Source organism: Maniola jurtina, chromosome 10 (genome assembly GCF_905333055.1).
Source record: "Maniola jurtina chromosome 10, ilManJurt1.1, whole genome shotgun sequence".
NCBI classification, from domain to species: Eukaryota; Metazoa; Arthropoda; class Insecta; order Lepidoptera; family Nymphalidae; genus Maniola; species Maniola jurtina.
Window position 1 is genome coordinate 14,804,013 of NC_060038.1, and position 18,131 is coordinate 14,822,143.

The 18,131-nt window shown below is 41.2% G+C and overlaps 3 protein-coding genes across 8 annotated transcripts in view; 2 read left to right on the plus strand and 1 right to left on the minus strand.

Moving 5' to 3' along the window:
• The window catches only part of LOC123868730 (cytoplasmic polyadenylation element-binding protein 1-like), a 16,548-nt gene extending 11,250 nt beyond the window's left edge, over positions 1–5,298 (plus strand). For 2 of the 5 annotated variants that reach the window (XM_045911305.1, XM_045911306.1), the window contains exons 9-13: positions 78–258; positions 672–799; positions 949–1,040; positions 1,982–2,652; positions 3,310–5,298. In XM_045911305.1, the coding sequence (XP_045767261.1) occupies positions 78–258; positions 672–799; positions 949–1,040; positions 1,982–2,652; positions 3,310–3,398 (1,161 nt within the window). In that variant the 3' untranslated portion in view covers positions 3,399–5,298. The remainder of the gene's footprint in view (positions 1–77; positions 259–671; positions 800–948; positions 1,041–1,981; positions 2,653–3,309) is intronic. The other 3 variants (XM_045911308.1, XM_045911309.1, XM_045911307.1) reach the window with 3 other exon arrangements.
• LOC123868724 (protein SMG8) overlaps positions 1–8,043 on the plus strand; it is a 27,797-nt gene extending 19,754 nt beyond the window's left edge. Inside the window, exon 13 of the mRNA XM_045911293.1 lies at positions 8,014–8,043. The gene's annotated coding sequence lies outside the window, so the exon portion shown is untranslated. The remainder of the gene's footprint in view (positions 1–8,013) is intronic.
• LOC123868731 (cell division cycle protein 16 homolog) lies at positions 7,678–17,764 on the minus strand. 2 transcript variants are annotated; one of them, XM_045911311.1, is made up of 11 exons: positions 17,541–17,764; positions 16,644–16,813; positions 16,115–16,247; positions 15,417–15,579; positions 15,202–15,347; positions 14,815–15,082; positions 14,189–14,325; positions 13,946–14,074; positions 13,237–13,419; positions 11,539–11,815; positions 7,678–8,074 (listed from the first exon to the last, which is right to left on the minus strand). In XM_045911311.1, exons 1-11 carry the CDS (start codon positions 17,628–17,630, stop codon positions 7,962–7,964), a joined length of 1,809 nt encoding a protein of 602 aa, XP_045767267.1. In that variant the 5' UTR covers positions 17,631–17,764; the 3' UTR covers positions 7,678–7,961. The 2 variants fall into 2 exon arrangements, with proteins under 2 accessions (XP_045767267.1, XP_045767268.1); XM_045911312.1 differs by lacking the exon at positions 13,946–14,074.
• Between the last annotated feature and the right edge of the window lie 367 nt (positions 17,765–18,131).

Genomic DNA, 18,131 nt, shown 5'->3' on the forward strand with positions numbered 1-18,131 from the left:
CAAAGTTTTACGTATCCCGCATACACTAAAAGCTATTTTTTTTACGTATCCCTTGTCTGATGTTAAGTAAATTGCAGGTGGAAGTGATTCCGTGGGCGCTGGCGGACTCCAACTGGGTGTGCCCGACGCGCGGCGGCGGCAGCTCGGTGCGGCTGGAGTCGGCGCGCACGGTGTTCGTGGGCGCGCTGCACGGCGTCATGTCCGCCTCCGCGCTCGCCACCATCATGGGCGACCTGTTCTCGGGTGTCGTGTACGCAGGTTCGTGTCAAGTTTCATACACCAAAGATAGAACCCTTCTCAATGTTGTCGACTCTCTGGGCGTATTAAAGCAGTTTTTCCAGAATTTGCTGGAGGTATCAAATCCATATTAAGACCTTTTCAAAGCGTATTTTCATATAAAAGTAGAATCATCTATACCTATAGGGTGTACTTCCCGATAAACTGGAATTTTGAGCACAAGCATGACCTATCTAAAAATCGTTCTTTGCCAATCTTATGTGAAAACTGTTACGTGACAATTTTTTGTACATTTAATTTAGAATCACGACCCGATTTGCAGATGGTCTAGCAGGCTGCCGGAGTGGTGGTCATCCGATCACACTGTTATGTTTTCCAACGATGGCAGCTTACTCGTTTGTTTGGGTCTCTTGTTCAATGTCCGCTCGTTGCAGGTATCGACATGGACAAGCACAAGTACCCGATCGGGTCGGGGCGCGTGATGTTCAACAACGTGCGCTCGTACGTGCGCGCCGTCTGCGCCGCCTACGTCGAGATTCGCACCGACAAGTTCACCAAGAAGGTATGTATCGAACACCATCTGCCATAAGCCCAGCTTAAAAAACATCAAAATAAAAATATTTCAGTGGTTAAACATGAACTGTGTTACGGCGAATAGGCCTGAGTCCGACTGTGACGACCTGTTTAACTCTTGATTGACTCTCCTTTCAGATCCAGGTGGATCCATATCTGGAGGACGCGATGTGCTCAGTTTGCAATCTGCAGCAGGGGCCATACTTTTGCCGGGAGCCAGGCTGTTTTAAGTAAGTATTGGCAATTGATTCGAAATTAGTCGCCACCCGCAGCATCACTACCGCAAGAATTACTAAAAATCTATCTATTCACCATCTACATTATAAGACCTTTTTGTTTTAAACCACTTTATTGGCTTTGTGTAAAGTTTCAGCTTTCTAGGGCCAAGGGTTTTGATATTGTAGTCGGTTAGCGAATGAATCGGGACGAAGCGAGACCTTCCTTTTGACTAAAAAGGTTCTCAATTCGGTGCGTTAGGTTCCTGAACAGGTTTACAATTGGTTTTTTAAATCAATGGAGGAAGTTCGCCAAATGTTCCCATAAATCTTGGCTCAAAGTTCTTAATGTTGCCTGGCTACTACCCGCCTAAGTTATGGAAATTCAGGAACTTGTTGGTATAAGAGCACGATAACAAGTGTAAATTAAAAATTTCTAACACCCCCGACAAGTGTAGGTTACAGTAACTTGAAAAGACCGAAAAGACCTGATAACTTTTAAACGGTTCAACCAATTTTCTTGGACTATTCCGCGCCTACGATCTAAAGTATCTGAGTTTTCCAAAACATAATTTTCAAATAAATAATTATATATTTAGGCTTGCGTCCATCTTGATTTAGATAGAAAACTAGAAAAGAGCTGATAACTCTTAAACGGCTGAACCAATTTTTTTGGATTATAGCTAAGAACACTCTCGATCAAGCCACCTTTCAAACAAAAAAAAGTAAATTAAAATCGGTTCATTCGTTTAGACGCTACGATGCCACAGACAGATACACAGATACACACACACACAGATACACTGATACACACGTCAAACTTATAACACCCCTCTTTTTGGGTCGGGGGTTAATAAAATAGAAACCGACCCTGGACGCTCGCCCGGCTTCCTCACTCCTCCGTGTAGACCCCAATTGTAGGCTTGATCTTTCGTGTCTGAATACGACTTGTAAAGATTTTCTCATTTCAGTTACTTCTGCCGTTCTTGCTTGGCGTGGCAGCACCCTTTGGAGAACCACAGGGTGATCACGCGCAACTGCAAGTTTAACAAGTTCAACGGAAGCAATGGCATTGTCAACAACGGCAACAGCTACAGTAACGGCAATGGCATTGTCAACGGCAATGGCTACAGCAACGGTAATGGCTACAGCGATGGTAATGGCATTGTCAACAACGGCAATGGCTATAGCAACGGTAATGACTATAGCAACGGCAATGGAAGCTATAGCAACGGCAATGGAAGCTATAGCAACGGCAATGGAAGCTATAGCAACGGCAATGCAAGCTATAGCAACGGCAATGGAAGCTATAGCAACGGCAATGGCCATGGAAGCTATGTCAATGGCCATGGAAACTATATCAATGGCAATGGTAGCTACAATGAGAATGGTAGCTACATCAACAGCAATGGTAATTACAATAATGGGAATGGTAGTTACATCAACAGCAATGGTAGCTACAATAATGGGAATGGTAGCTACAGCAACGGCAATGGCTACAGTTACGGCAATAGCAGCAACGGCAGCAGCAACTGTAGCAGCAACGGCAGCAACGGCAGCAACGGCCAGCGCCAGTCTGCCAGCGAGCTAGGCAGTCTGTGCAATGGCCGTGTAACACCAGCTCGCGGTGAGCCCTTATACTTTTATTTTGACTTACAAATGTTTTTTTTTTCATTCCAAAGTTGTTTACCACATTTAAAAGGTATAGCTGACTTGCCTTTGCTTTGCTCGGTCGGTTCTCATTTAGGTGGTAAAAAAATATCAGGTGTAGGTATTCCCCATCCCGAAGGACTTCCGTAGAGGGCACCCATGTGCAAAATTTCAGCTTTCAGAAGGGTGTGAATTGGATATTGATACAAAACCTTTTCACCTCACTAGCTTAAAAAGGGCGTCTTTGCCGTCTAAACCAGTGAGCAAAAATCGTTTTTTGCTCACTCAGTGTCTCAAGACATGTTCGAAATCTTCCACGCATATTTTCATACGCCAACATTTAATTTGATAAAAACTTTTAGAATTCTCTATTTTATTATTTAAACTTGATATTGATTTTCAATAAAAATCTGTTTTACATCTTGTATTTTTCTTAATAACTATATTAAAAACGAATCATTCTCTATCATCGCCTTGGAGGGAAACTATTCCCTCAAAGGCGATGATTTAGCGTTGAAACAGATGTTAGGGGTTGGTATTTGCGCAATTATCTATTTTGCTCTTCGATGTTAGTATAGTTGTGTTAGGCACAACGGGTTATATTCCGGCAAGTGATAGTTTGCATTTGTTGCAGCGACCCCGGCCACGTCCACGAGCGGCGCGTCGGCGGCCGACGGCGGCGACGAGCTGGCGGCGCTGGGCTGGGGCTCCGCGGAGCCCTAGCGGCCGCGCACCGGACCGACACAGATCCCACGATTGATGCGCACAATCCTCAACATTCCAAGTCGGGAAACTCTATAGCATTGTGAATCCTGAACACCTTCGAGGCTTAGAGGTTCGCTAAAAATATCTAGGAGGACTTTCATATTCTTCTGAAACATTGTGGAATGCATTCAAAAACTTCGGAGCGTGATATTCCCGCGACATTGTGCGAGATCACAATGCAAAACGTTAGTCGAAATCTGTAGCTCTGATGTAGTCCGACCCAAAGTATTGCTCCTGAAAACCTTAACGGTGATAAAATTCCCGAAAATTACGCGAACTCTTTTGTGTGGAAAGTGCGTAGCCAGTGTGGCGTAGTGTCGGTCTGCACAGTGGTATTGTCGAGCCGCTATTAAGTTGGGCGCTTCGTCAGCCGTAGCTTATAATGGTTAGTCGTAGTGTCAATCGATTTTAATGTGATTAATCCACTTATAAATCATTTTTAGTTGATTTTTTTTGAATACAATTTGTATTAAAATTTATTTACATTTTTTTTTTTATTCGAATTTTTAAATACAGTTTGTATAAAATTTTATTTACATTTTATTTTGTTATCCTTTTTAAGTTGATTGGATGAATTTATTTTATTCAAAACTTATTTTTATTAATAAAGTTGATTATTTTAGGTATGCAAAGTATGGTATTTATAATTTTGCGTTAATTGACTTATTTTTCAGGACCCTTTAGTGCAAGTTTTAAGTAAAGTCATTTGACAATGTGGCCAATTATGTACACAATCTCTAAACTGAAAAGTCTATATAGCTATTCTTTTCAAAAAGCTTCTTGCAGGAAAGGGATAGCACTAGACCCATCAGTTTAGAGATTGTGTACAACAGAATTCGCTACACTAAATCTCAAAGAAAAATACCTGACAACTTGCACTTTAGGTTCTATATTGACTAATTTGTTTACCGAAAGCCCGCGAGTGCCAGACCTTCGTTATTTTATGAAAGTTTCTCTGCGTATTGTCCCCAACAACGGGAGGAACTCGGTGACTATGAAGTTTGGATTATGGTGGCGTTGGGAGATTTTTTCATTTTTTTCGGTATAGTATTAGAAATCGCGTCATGCTTTGTCAGACTCTTAGTGTTTGTGGCAACTCTCTGCCAGACGCCCTTAAAGTTTAAGGGTGTCTGGCAGGGAGTTGCCACAAATAAGGCGTGTCTGGCAATGCATATGACGTTTCTAATACTATTCCGAAGAAAATATAAAAAACACTTTGAAGTAATAACGCCTTTGTTACCCTGTTATCTCCCAAAGCCACCATGACCCAAACTGCAAATTCGCTGATCGTTCCTGTGTGGGCGATAATACGCAGAACCTCGGCTTTTATTATAAAATAAAGGTCTGGCCCTCGCGGGCTAGTCCATTAGTTTTAAGTTTATTTATTGTGTAATTATTTTTGAATTGCCAAAACAAAGCCACTATATTTATGTGTAATTATTTTTAACTGGCATATTAAAGCCACTATTATGTATAATTATTTTTTGAATGTTAAATTAAAGCCACCATTATGTAAAATTATTTTTGCATTGGCAAATTAAAGCCACTATTTTTATCTACAATCATTTTTTAATTGGCAAATTAAAGTCACTATTTTTATCATGTAAGTTAATTTATAACTTGTGCCTAAAAATTAGAGAAATTTTAACCAATTTTAAGGTGCCTTTAGACTAGGCTGTCCATTGTTAACTTTTAAACATTTTTAAATGGCTTTTAAATGTAATCGAAGTAAATTTTATAGAATTTTAGGAATGTTTATAATATTGTAAAATAGCAGTATTGAATGCTGTTTTTAACTAGCTTGTTAATTGGTTTTAAAATATACAGATCAATGTTATAACTAATTATAAATTATATTCAATATAACAACGCGATTTTATTTAATATCCCAATCTTATTGGTCAGGAAATTAGTCGAAATTTTTTGCCTTCAGTAAAAGGGGAGCAACTCAAACTGGACTCTTTCAGGAGACTCAAAAAACGAATCATTTTTTCTTCTGGAAAGTGTTCCCCTTGTTACTGGAGGCACATAATATCGATTTTTAGATGGGTCTGCGCAGACCACGGTTTAAAAGATTAATGGTCGTGTGCTATGCGATCCAGTTTCGAATAACTTAATACTTCTCGGCGGATAGTAAGTAGTCTTCGATGGCGTAGGCTCAAGGGTCAGCATTTTCACTTGGACATTTAATAGACCAATAAATAAGTAGGTAAATTTTGCTAGAATATGGTACATGCATAATATTTACATGGTCTTAAAGATTAGGTAAAATCGCATAAGCATGATGTGCAAAATTTATTGAATCTAGTTCAGTATCGTGCCCATCTCTCAAAGATACTCGCTAAGGGCCGGCGCACACGTGTCGAGACGAGGCGCAACGCGCAGAGCATTTCTCACTGCCTAGCCATTATATTAGGCCAGTTTCTACCTAAGCTGGGCGGAGAAATGTGTATAGTCGACCAATCAGATTTTTAGATGTAATAATTTTTTCGCGTCATCTATTACAAATCTGATTGGTTGACTGAACACATCTCTCCGCAACCGAAAGATGGCTGGACCTACGCAGCGAATGTACCGCCAACGAGTCTGCACTATCATCGTCGGGCATCGGTCGCTATCGTATCGTCGCGGCCACGTAACCGATAGCCGCGTGTCCGCAACGACTTAGAAGTACAGTTTGGTTGAAAGGGAAAACGCTAAACAAGTAGGTCGCGGTAGGTTTTGTCTATCACGGGTTAGGTATTAGTTACTACGTATGTGTTGTGTTAACAACTACCTCAAGATGCTGCCTTAATATCATGAGTCATAGACATCTAGACCTATATCAGATTAATTATTATTATTTATAAATAATTGGCGGGAATGGATTATAAATCACATTTAGTTATTAACTATTTAGATCAATATATATTGTGTCGTATTTTACATTTAGCTGATATAATTGTTACGTTAACTGTCTATTACATCACCATGGTTTTACCTCTGTGGTAATTTGTCAAATAGCTTTCCGAAAACTAGTACCTACCTACCTTAAAAATATATCTGTCAAACTGATATAAATAGCGAAGGTATCGAAGAAAGACGGGTATTGAGAAATAATAATTGTAAGAGAAAACTATTCTCAAAAATACAGTGAAGTGAAATTGGAAAGTGTCTATTATTCAAACCTATCCCCATACTTCTGCAACAGTTGTCTTTGTCTATCTATGTCTCTGGCGTTTTTCACTAGCCGGCACGGCAACGACTCTGCGCGGCAGCCGGAAACTGTGGCCGGGAAAGCATAAATGTATCAAGCCGGTTCCGTTGCCGTACCGGCTAGTGGGAAAACACCAATTAAAAACAAACGAATAAACAAAATATTTATTTAAAAACAAATTAATGAAAAAAATAATAAAATATAGAAAAAACGAATAAAAAGATTTAGAGCTTGCCCAGAAAGAGCGTTATCTACGCGCGAGCATTTGGGGACGCATTTACCCTGGATACGTGCATTCGCTCTGGAGTTCGCGCGTTAACTGGGCGCAAGAAGGCGTTAGGCGTCCCTAGTATCTCGACTCGCGCGCATTATGCGCGAATCACGAGCGAGTCGAGAGTCTGGCATAAAGCACGCGATTTACGCGTGTATTTTGAATTCGCGCGATGCTTGTGGGCGCGATGTATTGGCGCCTAGTATCTCGGTAACGCGCGAATGAATTCGCGCGAAACGTTCGCTCCTTCTGGACAAGGTCTTAGAAAATTTATGAATAAAAATTATAAAACAAAAGGAACAAAAAACAAAAATATTTATTCAAAAAAAAATTATATAAAAAAAATAATGAAAGAAATAAAATAAAAAGCAAAAAAGTTGTAGGTACGTTAAGTCAGAATATTAAAAACTAGTTTAAAAAAAAAACTATGCCTAAAACAACCTAACTACACTCAAAAAACCTCATCAGTATGAAACTGTCCAGCAATTTTTCCATTACAGTCCTCTGCTGGTGCTGTTGTGGTCCTCTCTGTTGGTCAGTTGCTGGTGTGCCGCCAGTAAAGGCCCGATTACAGTCCTCTACAGTACAACCTTTCTTTAGTAAAGTAGCAGTTTACGAGCAAGTGTTGGTAATGTACTATTACATTTCCTAGAAATTCTACCATCCATGTACTACCATACTTTATTGATACTCACATTTGGCAAAATAAGACCATTTCATAGATTACCTAGTAAGGTTGGCAAACGGGATGTCAATAAAAATCAGTTTAGTTTTAAGAAGTATTATTTTACTATACACTTTGGGGTTCTTAAACTATATTTACAAATTAAATTAAAGTAACATGAATTGTAGGCCTCGATTCTTACTCGGGCAAGCACACACTATGGACAGTCTTCACTTATTTTTATCCGTCATAATAGGTCACAAAAATGCGTTGCGTTGCGCTTCGTTAGATGTGCGCTGGCCCTAAATATGATTTGAATGTGCTCGAGAACCGTGCAGCTGATGGTTTCGGCGTGCCAGTACGACTGCGCCGCCAGGAGAGGTACGCAGCTCAGTCGAAGCTCATGCTCATGCTCATGTCGGATGTGTCGGGCGGCGGGGAGGCGCGGGGCGCGGGCGTCGAGATCTCCACCGCTGGGAACGGGAACTGTGGGATCTCCTCCTCTGTGGACATAAAAGTGATGGCTTAGTTCACAATTGCACTAAATTGCAGTTTTCCCTTCCACCTATAATATGGGTACCTTCAAGTCAAGAGTGAATAGGCAACTTCTAGACAAGCGCGCTCCATCTTAGGCTGCATCATCACTTGCTAGCAGGTCTGATTGCAGCCAAGCGCTAGTCTATATAATTTAAAAAAAAAAACATCATCTTATTAGTGTGTTTAGTGAAGTGACAAATAAATTAGTGTGATTATACTGATTTGCTCTTTTTATTTAAACCCACTGTGTCGTTTGTATGGAGAAGTGTGTAAGAAGGGTCACCTTAACGCAAAACCCCCCTTTCCCCCATTTTTCCAAGTTTTTTCCATAAAATTTGAAATCTACTCGCAAATCTCACCGAAGAACCAATCTCGGTTTTTATTTACCTCTTAAAAAGTTTTCTATTTGATTAAGGGTTAAAACATGACTAGTACAAAAACCGGCCAAGGGCGAGTCAGATTCGCACACGTAGGGTACCATAGTACAAAATTATGTACTTTTCCAGTCTTTCCCTTTTATGTAATCTTGGCGGTGGTTGCATCAATTGATTTTCAATACTATTTCAACATACTGAAAGTCGATATTGGTTTGGCAGTGAAAAATGCTTGCGCTTCGCCAGATGTGCACCGGCCCTAATAAGACACTATAATAGACTAATAGTACAGCAAAAAACTATATTAAAAGACGACAGAGGTGAACAATAGTCATTCGTCTTCGCAGGTCTCTAAAGTCGAGCTTTAAAACAAGGTACACTCGGAAAAATAATTCGCTTGGCAGAGCATACTAATGCGCGCGTATGTATACAAACACGATACACACAAAGATACGACCCGATGCTATCCGATAATAGATACACTCACACTTACTACACTCACTCACACTTCTAGATAACCTTACCAGTCGTATAGGGTTGCAAATTTCACATTCGTCAACATAGTTCTGATGGCCGAGTGGTAATAGTGTTGAAGTTCTTAAATATGGCGTGAGTTCTAATCCTAGTGGGGGATTGCTTTTTTATTTTTGCAATTATTTATTTTGTCTTCTTTATACAGTCAAAATTATCATACTTTCAAACAATATAATTATAAGCAAGAAAAAACAAAAATAATAACACTTTTCTATTTTAGAAGTTATTTATTTGTCTTTTGTGCAGTTCATAAATTATTATAATAAGCAAGAAATAAATAAGACGCTTGTCAAAAAATTAACACATCAAGTTAACAGAAGGTATACAAAAGAGGAAAAAAAATTGACATACTTTATCTACTCCTATTACTCCTATAGTAATTTAAAACCAATATCGATGTGAAGTATGCTAAAAGTCGGTCAAGTATGAACGTAATGTTTTATTTACGTTTTGGGTTACTTTTAGGTTTGTGAGATGAATCAACATGTTAATTACTTAGTTAGAAATCAAAATCAATTATAACTTCTAACTGCAATAACAATAACATCACTCACAAATAGAATTAAATTAATTACCTATACTTTATTTAATAATGTATAAAGGTAGGCCACCCTCGTAAGCTATTACTTTTTGTAATCGACTCGTCATGTTAGTAACCATATTCCAGCAAGTCTATGCTGCCCCACAGAAACTCCCAGGTTGAAGTTACCACTTTATTCAAAGTATAATATATCGTTGACCTGTTGTTCTATTATTATAGTATTTTACGTCCATCCTTGTCCGACTCAAAAGATTTTTCATTATTAAAAATAACAACGTAATTACATCAGTCAAAGTTTATATATTTCATTGCAAAATGAAAGTCTATGGTCCTGGTGCAAACCATTCGTAATATTTTCTTCGTAATGTATTCCGGCCGCACGCAAATGCTTCCGCACAGTTTGTAGAACTACATTGTGCTTGGTCGCTGTCAACCAAATTTTTAAAAAGGAATCCACGCTATGCATTGCAACGATTTCTTGGTGGTGATGTGACTCCATCTTATAAGCTGATGGTTTGGGCCCAGGTCAACAATTGTCTACATGCCCCGTTTCTCCGTAGTGACAGACCCACAAGCGCACGGTATTCATCTGTAAATGATTATATCCTGGATTAATACATAGGTTACTTTTTATCCCGGAAAATTAATGAGTTCCACGGGATTTTTAATAACCTATATACACGGGAATGAAGTCGCGGGCATCAACTAGTATTTAGTATATTGGTTACATTGTTATATTATAATGCGTCTGATTAAAAGTATTAAATGGACTAAAAACATTACGCTAACATTTAGAAAATACTAAATGCACATAAGTAAAACCATAAACATAATTTCAATACGAGTAGGTTATATTTGTTTACTTACCGATATCATCGATTTCGGTTATCGAAATATTCCGCTCAAATAACAATCTCTGCTTTTTAAACAAAGATAAATAAATGTTCCATGGTGGTGAGAAGTTCAGTAGTTATTCAGTGTGAAAAATAACACAATACACCATAAATGAATTCACTACTAGGATCTATTAATCCGCGTGCTCAAGTTCTATTTGACAATAATTTATAAAATAGGTAGGGTAGATTTAAAAAATGGGACATCAACTTGATATTGCCATTCTGTAATCTATAGGTATACCTACACCGCATAATTTATCGTTTTGTGGGTTCGAAACATTTCAGTGATGAATAGACCTTAACTGTCTTGTTTTAAAGCTTAAATTCGTCCACATATCTACAGCCAGCACTGCAAGTGAAAACTGCTAATTAAAGTCGTGAATTTTAGACGTTATCTCAAGGTGGTTTAAGTCCATTTTACTCTGACATAATTGTGCTTCGACGATCGGATTCTATCAGCGTGGGTAAGCGGCAATACTACCTAGTGCCTGCTGTGGGGAAATCAGCGAAATATGTAATTTGTAATTATTGCACGTAGGTATGGTGAAAAGAGACCGACAATTCATTAAAGAGAGATAGGTGTAAAATAATAAGTAAACGAGTTATGCACACACATAATGCTTCGTTGTGTTGCCTGCTTACCGATTTGTTTTGCTTTGTGTACTTATGGTCCATTTTACTCTATCATCATTTATCATTATCAACCGATAGACGTGCACTGTTGGATATTTCTTTCTTGTAGGGACTTTCACACGCGGCCGGCAGACTAGCTCGATGTCGTCTATCCACCGAGTAGGGAATCTTCCAACCCTATGCTTTAGTGCGTGGTTGCCATTCCAACGCCTTGGGATGTACAGTCAAAGGCCGTAAATCATTTAGCACCCTAATGATCCTATTCGTGTGGCACGGTTATACACATGTGTTAGGTGTGAGTGGCATGTTTATAGGAAAAGGTCATAAGTGCGACAGGTTCTTGATGCAACAGTTTCGCGAAATTGCTACTCAAATTCTGAGGTCGACCGTACTATGTATCTTATTCTGCGGTAAGGAGGTAAGGAGTGCTAACTCGCAAGCTACTGACTCACCGGTCAAAGCGGCGTCGAGTCTGTCGACGATGGCATCGAGCAGCGCTAAAGCGACCACGTGGTCGGGGTCCCGCGCGAGCGCCGCGTGCAGCGCGTCCGCCGCCTCCGACTCGCGGCCCAGCAGCGCCAGGCACAGGCCGCGCGCCGCCAGCGAGCCGGCCCGCGCGGGCCGCAGCGCCAGCGCGCGCTCGTGCCAGCGCAGCGCCTCGGCCGGCTGCCCCAGCGCGCGGCTGGCGTGCCCCAGCGCGTCCAGCGTGGCCGCCCAGCACGGCGCTAACTGTATAACCATTCATATATAATTCCTACGATGACAAGTCACGCACAAAATTCATCGCTCAATTGACTATGTTTGCTACATACTTTTACTACTAAACGTAAAAAAATATAACAAGATAGTTGGCGTCTACTTGGCGCATTGTCCCAAACATTGGTCAAACAATAACAATTGCTAAATTGGGTGTAATCAGAATGCTAGCACAAACTTAGTATATTGTTATACTACCTTAACACAAACCAATCTCCATAAACATATTTTGCCTTATCGTATAGTTTTAGTGATTTAATATTTTAGCTAACCTGCTACGATGCAGCATTGACTTCCAGTGGTCTATTTACGGAACGTTCGTAGACCTCTAGCTTCACACAGATATTTATTTACAATATACAGGATATTTGGTAATTAGTATATAATGACGACACGTACCCATGCTACTTTGATCTAATAAATACAATGCTGAAGTAAAATGACGAAATAAAATTATAAAAATTTCCATACAAAATTTTAATTTTTTTCATGTCCAAGTTTTCATGGCCCTGACGTGCCCTTACTCACTGAGATCGTTGGCCTCGGCCTATCTAAAGATGGCCAACGATCTCAGTGAGTTAGGGCATGTTAGGGTCATGAAAACTTTGACATAATTTTTTTTTAAAGTATGGAAATTTTTATAATTTTACTAGCCGATAATCGCGATTTTGCCCTCGTGGATTTAGGTTTTTCGAATTCCCGTGGGAACTCTTCGATTTTCCGGAATAAAAAGTAGCCTATGTGCTAATCCAAGATATTATCTATCTCCATTCCAAATTTTAGCCAAATCCGTCTTGTAGCTTTTGCGTGAAGGAGTAACAAACATACACACACACACATACACACAAACTTTCGCCTTTATAATATTAGTGTGAAGTGTGATTTCGTCATTGTACTTCAGCATTGTATTTATCAGATCAAAGAAGCATGGGTACGTGTCGTTTTTATATACTAACTAGCTGATGCCCGCGACTTCGTCCGCGTGGATTTAGGTTTTTCGAAATCCCGTGGGAACTCTTTGATTTTCCGGGATAAAAAGTAGCCTATGTGCTAATTTAGGGTATTATCTATCTCCATTCCAAATTTCAGCCAAATCCGTCAAGTAGTTTTTGCGTGAAGGAGTAACAAACATACACACACACACATACAAACTTTCGCCTTTATAATATTAGTGTGATTATTACCAAACACCCTGTATTGTCAACGTTTTAAAAATACAGGATTTTTCAAATTTTATTTTTGTATTTTTTTGTGGTATCTTATCAGTAATCATCAGTACTGTGTTAGTTTTTGCTAGCGTTCTGGTTACAACCTATATTGATGGCACCGGCGCGGTCTCACGCTCGACTCGGAGCGACTATGAGCACTCCTGAGGGAGCACGGTGTATTGTCACCTGGTCGGGCGGGCCGGCGGCTCGGAGCGCCTTCAGCCACAGCTCCTTGGCGGCCTCGTACTGCTGATGAGCGTACGCGGCCGCACCCGCCTCGTGCGCCACGTGCGCGGACTTCACGCTGCGCGCGATGCGCTCCCAGCCGCCCTTGTTCTCTATGTCCGCGTCGTCGCCCGCCGAGCCCGACTGGAATATTGCAAGCTAGTGGTTAAACATGCGTCCAATACATCAAAACAAATTGTTTCGTATCGGTAAGCAAACTAGACAAATCGATTTCACAAAATCCGTTTATCACGGCTAATTTAATCTTTTATTTTATTTGTACCAGAAAATTGTAACAATAAAGAGAAAAAGAAAGAAAAAGATTTTGTTTTTTCAGGTAGTGTAATAGTTACACCATTGTAAGCTATTGCTGGGAGAATTTTTAACCCAGCACGAATGCGAAATTGTCTGCTACCTATAGCCTGCGATTTGGTCGGGTTCACTAAAAGACCATTGTACAAAATATAGCCTGTCACTCGGGCCTTTACAACAAATCAATTGACACCTCATTCATTAAAACCGGCCGAGTGGTTTAGGCGCTACGGTGGGACACACAGAATCTGGATACATATATACATACATACATAGACTGCTAAAATAATTACCCTTACTTTTGGCTTTGCCGCAGTTGGGTAAAAATAGTGTATGAGCTGGGACAGTGTGGACGTACCTCTGCGTTGGTGTGCAGCGCCGCCGCGCGCGCCATGAACCGCTCGCACATGCTCACGTTGTTGTTGAGCGAACACTCCACGCCCACGTACAGCGGCGGCAGGTAGCAGCCCGGCATCAGCTGACTCGCCTGCCGACGCCACACCAACAATCGATATTAACCATTATGTTCAAGTGTTAAGGTTTTTCTCCATTTGATAAATAATAAGAAACATGGAGGGGATTGTGTAAATGTGGTGATTACCTTGAAGTAGGCCGCCATGGCCTGATCGTGCTCGTTGTCGGCCGCGAAGCTGTGTCCGTAGGCGAGCCACACGCAGCCCGCGCCCGGCTCCAGCCCGCACGCTTTGCTGAGGTAACGCCGGGCGAACTCGCTCTTACCTGCAAATAAACCTTCTTTACCTGACCCAATTCAACTGCAGCAGATACATTCCTGTCCAGCCCAGAAATAAAGCAATTGCCAGCCGAGTAATATTGGAATGACGAGGCGAAGCCGAGTACTTCGTAAGTAATTTCCAAAGGGTAAAACACCAGCTGTGTGTGTGTACTGTGTGCGTGTGTATTCCTTTTATTGTATAACTTCATTTATTTTAAACAATCAAAATTTTTACTTTTACTTTAATTTGTCTATTTACTATGTTGAACACAAAATTAATGTATTTGCATGCCAGCTTGGTGTGATACAGCTGGACTATTTCTATAATTACACCTGTAAAACCTGTATCAGCAAATCAATAAATTGATTGATTGTGTGTTACACTTTCACAGGAAAACTACTGGTCGGATTTGGCTGAAATTTGGAATGGAGATAGCTGATACCCTGACTTAACACACAGGCTACTTTTACAGGGCACACCTCACTTCACTCACCTATGAGGTAGTAGTAGCAGCCCACAGCGTACCACGCCGTCCACGACTGCGGGTAGGCGTCAACGAGCGCGTGCGCGAACGCGAACAGCTCCGCGCTCTTGCGCAGCTCCACCAGGCACGCGGCGCGCACGTCGGGGCAGCACGCCGGCCCCGCGCGGTCCAGCGCGCGCAGCGCGAGCGCCCACTGCCCGCCCGCCGCCAGGCGCCGCCCCAGCGCCTCGCCCGCCTCCGCGCACAGCGCTCGGCACGACTCCACTGGACCCATGCTCTGATAACAGACAAAAAACGATATTTGGACGTTGCTACGCAAAAGTGTCAAACTGAATGCTCTTCGGAGGCGTCGCTCAGCACCACGGGCAAAGCTGGCACTAGCCGCAAGCCACTCACATTGCTATCCCCGTCCGAGCTGGGCGACTGGTCGCTGTGCAGCGGCGCGTACCGCAGCAGCCGGTCGCGGTAGGCCACTCGCAGCAGCGCAGCTTCCGATGCACTCATTTGATTGTTGATGGGCAGAGACTCTATTAGCTCACTCTCTGAAACATATACATATATTTCACAGTTTGAAGGCTTTATTATGGGAGGAATAATTAGCAGGTTCATACCTTGGCTAGGAGTAAGCGCGTGCTGCTCGAGCAACAGATCCAACGCCTCGTAGCAGGCGCAGTCAGCGCGCAAGGCTGCCGTCAGCGCGTCCGCGGCCGCCTCGCGCCGCTCCAGCGTTGCCAGCGCGCGCGCCTGCCACACCAGCACACCCGCCAACGCTCGCTAACACACAAAAATATGCACATATTTTTGCAACAACTGAAATAGTTTAAAAATGCACCCCGTTCCACACCATATAGTTCCATCTGTATACGAAAAACCAAACAGTAGTTTTAGGATTGATACTTAGAACCCAAAGAAGGATTTAAAAAGTGGAGTTAAAATTTTGATGTTGGGGAGGGTAAATAAATAAATTTTGATTTTGAAAGAAAACAAGAAACAGTTAAAATTATTTTGCTATAATCCGCCAACAGAAAAAATCTGTATGGTCAAACATGCAGTTACAAGCTAAGCACCGCTTACCTCCCCAACCAAGCAATAAAGCCAAGCTCCCAAGCAAGCACTGCCACCACCACTCACATGCACCACCACACAAGACTTTTCCACTACTCATGAACAAACATAATATGAATAAACATGAACTTCCGCAAAGTAACGCCTGATTCTATCCAATATTTGAAAGAAAAGTCAAAATACAAATAATAGATTAATTAAATTTTTAGCTAAATAAATGACAATCTGGATATGTTTCTCTTACATTGTGTGTCTGGTCCATGCTGCGTGGTTCCAACAGAGCAGGGTCGCACTCCTCCAGCATAGTGAGTGCGGTGCTAGGCTCCTTGGCTGCGAGGTAGGCGCGCATGGCCACCCCCAGGCACAAAAGGTGCCTCCTACAAAATTACATCATTGCTCAATACTATTAACAGATAAATATAAAATATAAGAACAACTGGAATAATTGGATCAGTCCTTGTGCCTGACTAGTGGAACTATCCATCCGAGGTCCTATTTTAAAGTGCCTCTGCTCGCGACGTGGCGCGAAGTAAGGCACACAGGCTATGACCCACAAGGCATAGAATACAGCTAGACAATGTCACCAACCACGGGCTGGGACACCATCAGTTCCTCATGCCTGAACTATGGTACCAGCAATGAAGATCTGCAGGATCTATCAGGAAATGATCCTATTTATCACCCATGCTCACTAGCGAGCCGGAATCTCACGCATAATCCAAGATGCCCAAAAAGGTTAGTAGTAAGTTAGTTACAAGAATAAGATGACAGACCTATGCAGCTGTCTAGATGTGACAGCATGCGCCGCCCTGTGCAGCTCCCCCCGGGCCAGCATGGCGCTGGCTAGCAGCCAGATGTCGTCCCCGCTGGCCGCCGCCGCGGGCCCACTCGATGCCGCCGCCGCCGCCGCATCCGCCCAGAAAAATGCACTTGTCCATTGCCCCTGACATAAATAAACAAATAAATAATAATCATAAAGTTTTTTATTAAAAGCAAAATAACCCAGTATGCATACGCTACAAAATATACAATTGTAAAAAATATAAGTGAAATAAAATAAGCTATAGGTACATAAAGCATGTAAAGTTATTGTGCAGTTAACTCAAATATTTCCATACAATTCATATTTAATGTTCATTTATCGTATATATCTATATACTATTGAATAAAACAGAAGTAACTACCTCATATTATGGTTATTTGAACTGTACCATAATAGAATCACACGTTTTTAAAAATTTTGTCTGTCTGTCTGTTTGGATGGGCTAATCTTCGGAACGGCTGAACCTATTTTGACGGGAATTTCACGGATAAGTAGAGGATTAACCAAGTTCTCCTTGGTTATTCTTCTACTTATCCGTGAAAGTCCCGTACATACTTTTTAACAGACTTTCAAAACTGGAGGAGTTACACCTATGTACGCCGATGTCTTCGAGATTTCTTAACCGATTTGCGTAATTTTTTTATATCGATAAAGTAACTTTGCGAAATTGTTCCATAAAAAATTTGGATTCCAACTCCTCAATCCTGACAGACAGACAAAAATTTTAAAAACGTGTGATTTTGTTATGGTACATACAGTTCAAATAACCACATGAGCTTAATATGGGGTAGTTATTTCGAAACTACAGACAGACTTCAATTTTATTTTACATATAGTAAAGATTCACCAGTTCAGAGTACTGTTTCACAAGAGACCGCATAAAATCTACGTTAAGACTCTCCACATTATTTCTAGCGGCAGATTCAGCTTTGGCCATGGCATAGATGGATATTATGTACGATATTGATAAATTATTGTGAATATGGTACTATTTACAAATTCTATTTTTATTTAATTTCTTTGAAAAACCGCTTTTGAATCGTTTGTTTATTTAATTATTTATCGGCTGCCAATGTCAAAATTCAAAATGACAATCACAGATCACTTACCCTTCGACTAGGGAATAGTCTAAGATAAATAACTTTTTTTTTTTCTCTCTTCTGGCTTAACAAAGATTAGCCAATGTCAAGTTTGTAGTAATTATTTAGTTAGGGAAACTATATGAGTATGGACTTCGTTTGTGCCGGCGCCCACCGACATACGCGCGGCGCCCCTTTAGAGCGCTTCCCAATCAGTTCCACCACCAAAAAACACCAGTGAAACACAAAAACCGGTAAAAACATTCCAAAAAGGCACCGCACGCGCACCAGCTAACGCCACCACAGACGAAATCTCCAGATAAATAACTACAAACTTGACTTAAAGCTAATTTTTGTAC

Coding starts and splice junctions, on each gene's coding strand:
- LOC123868731 (XM_045911311.1), bottom strand. CDS start 17,630: ATGGCCAAAGCTGAATCTGCCGCTAGAAATAATGTGGAGAGTCTTAAC. Junction 14,326..14,814: donor CTGCTACTACTACCTCATAG/GTGAGTGAAGTG, acceptor GTTTATTTGCAG/GTAAGAGCGAGTTCGCCCGG. Junction 11,816..13,236: donor CCGCCGGCCCGCCCGACCAG/GTGACAATACAC, acceptor ATGGTTATACAG/TTAGCGCCGTGCTGGGCGGC.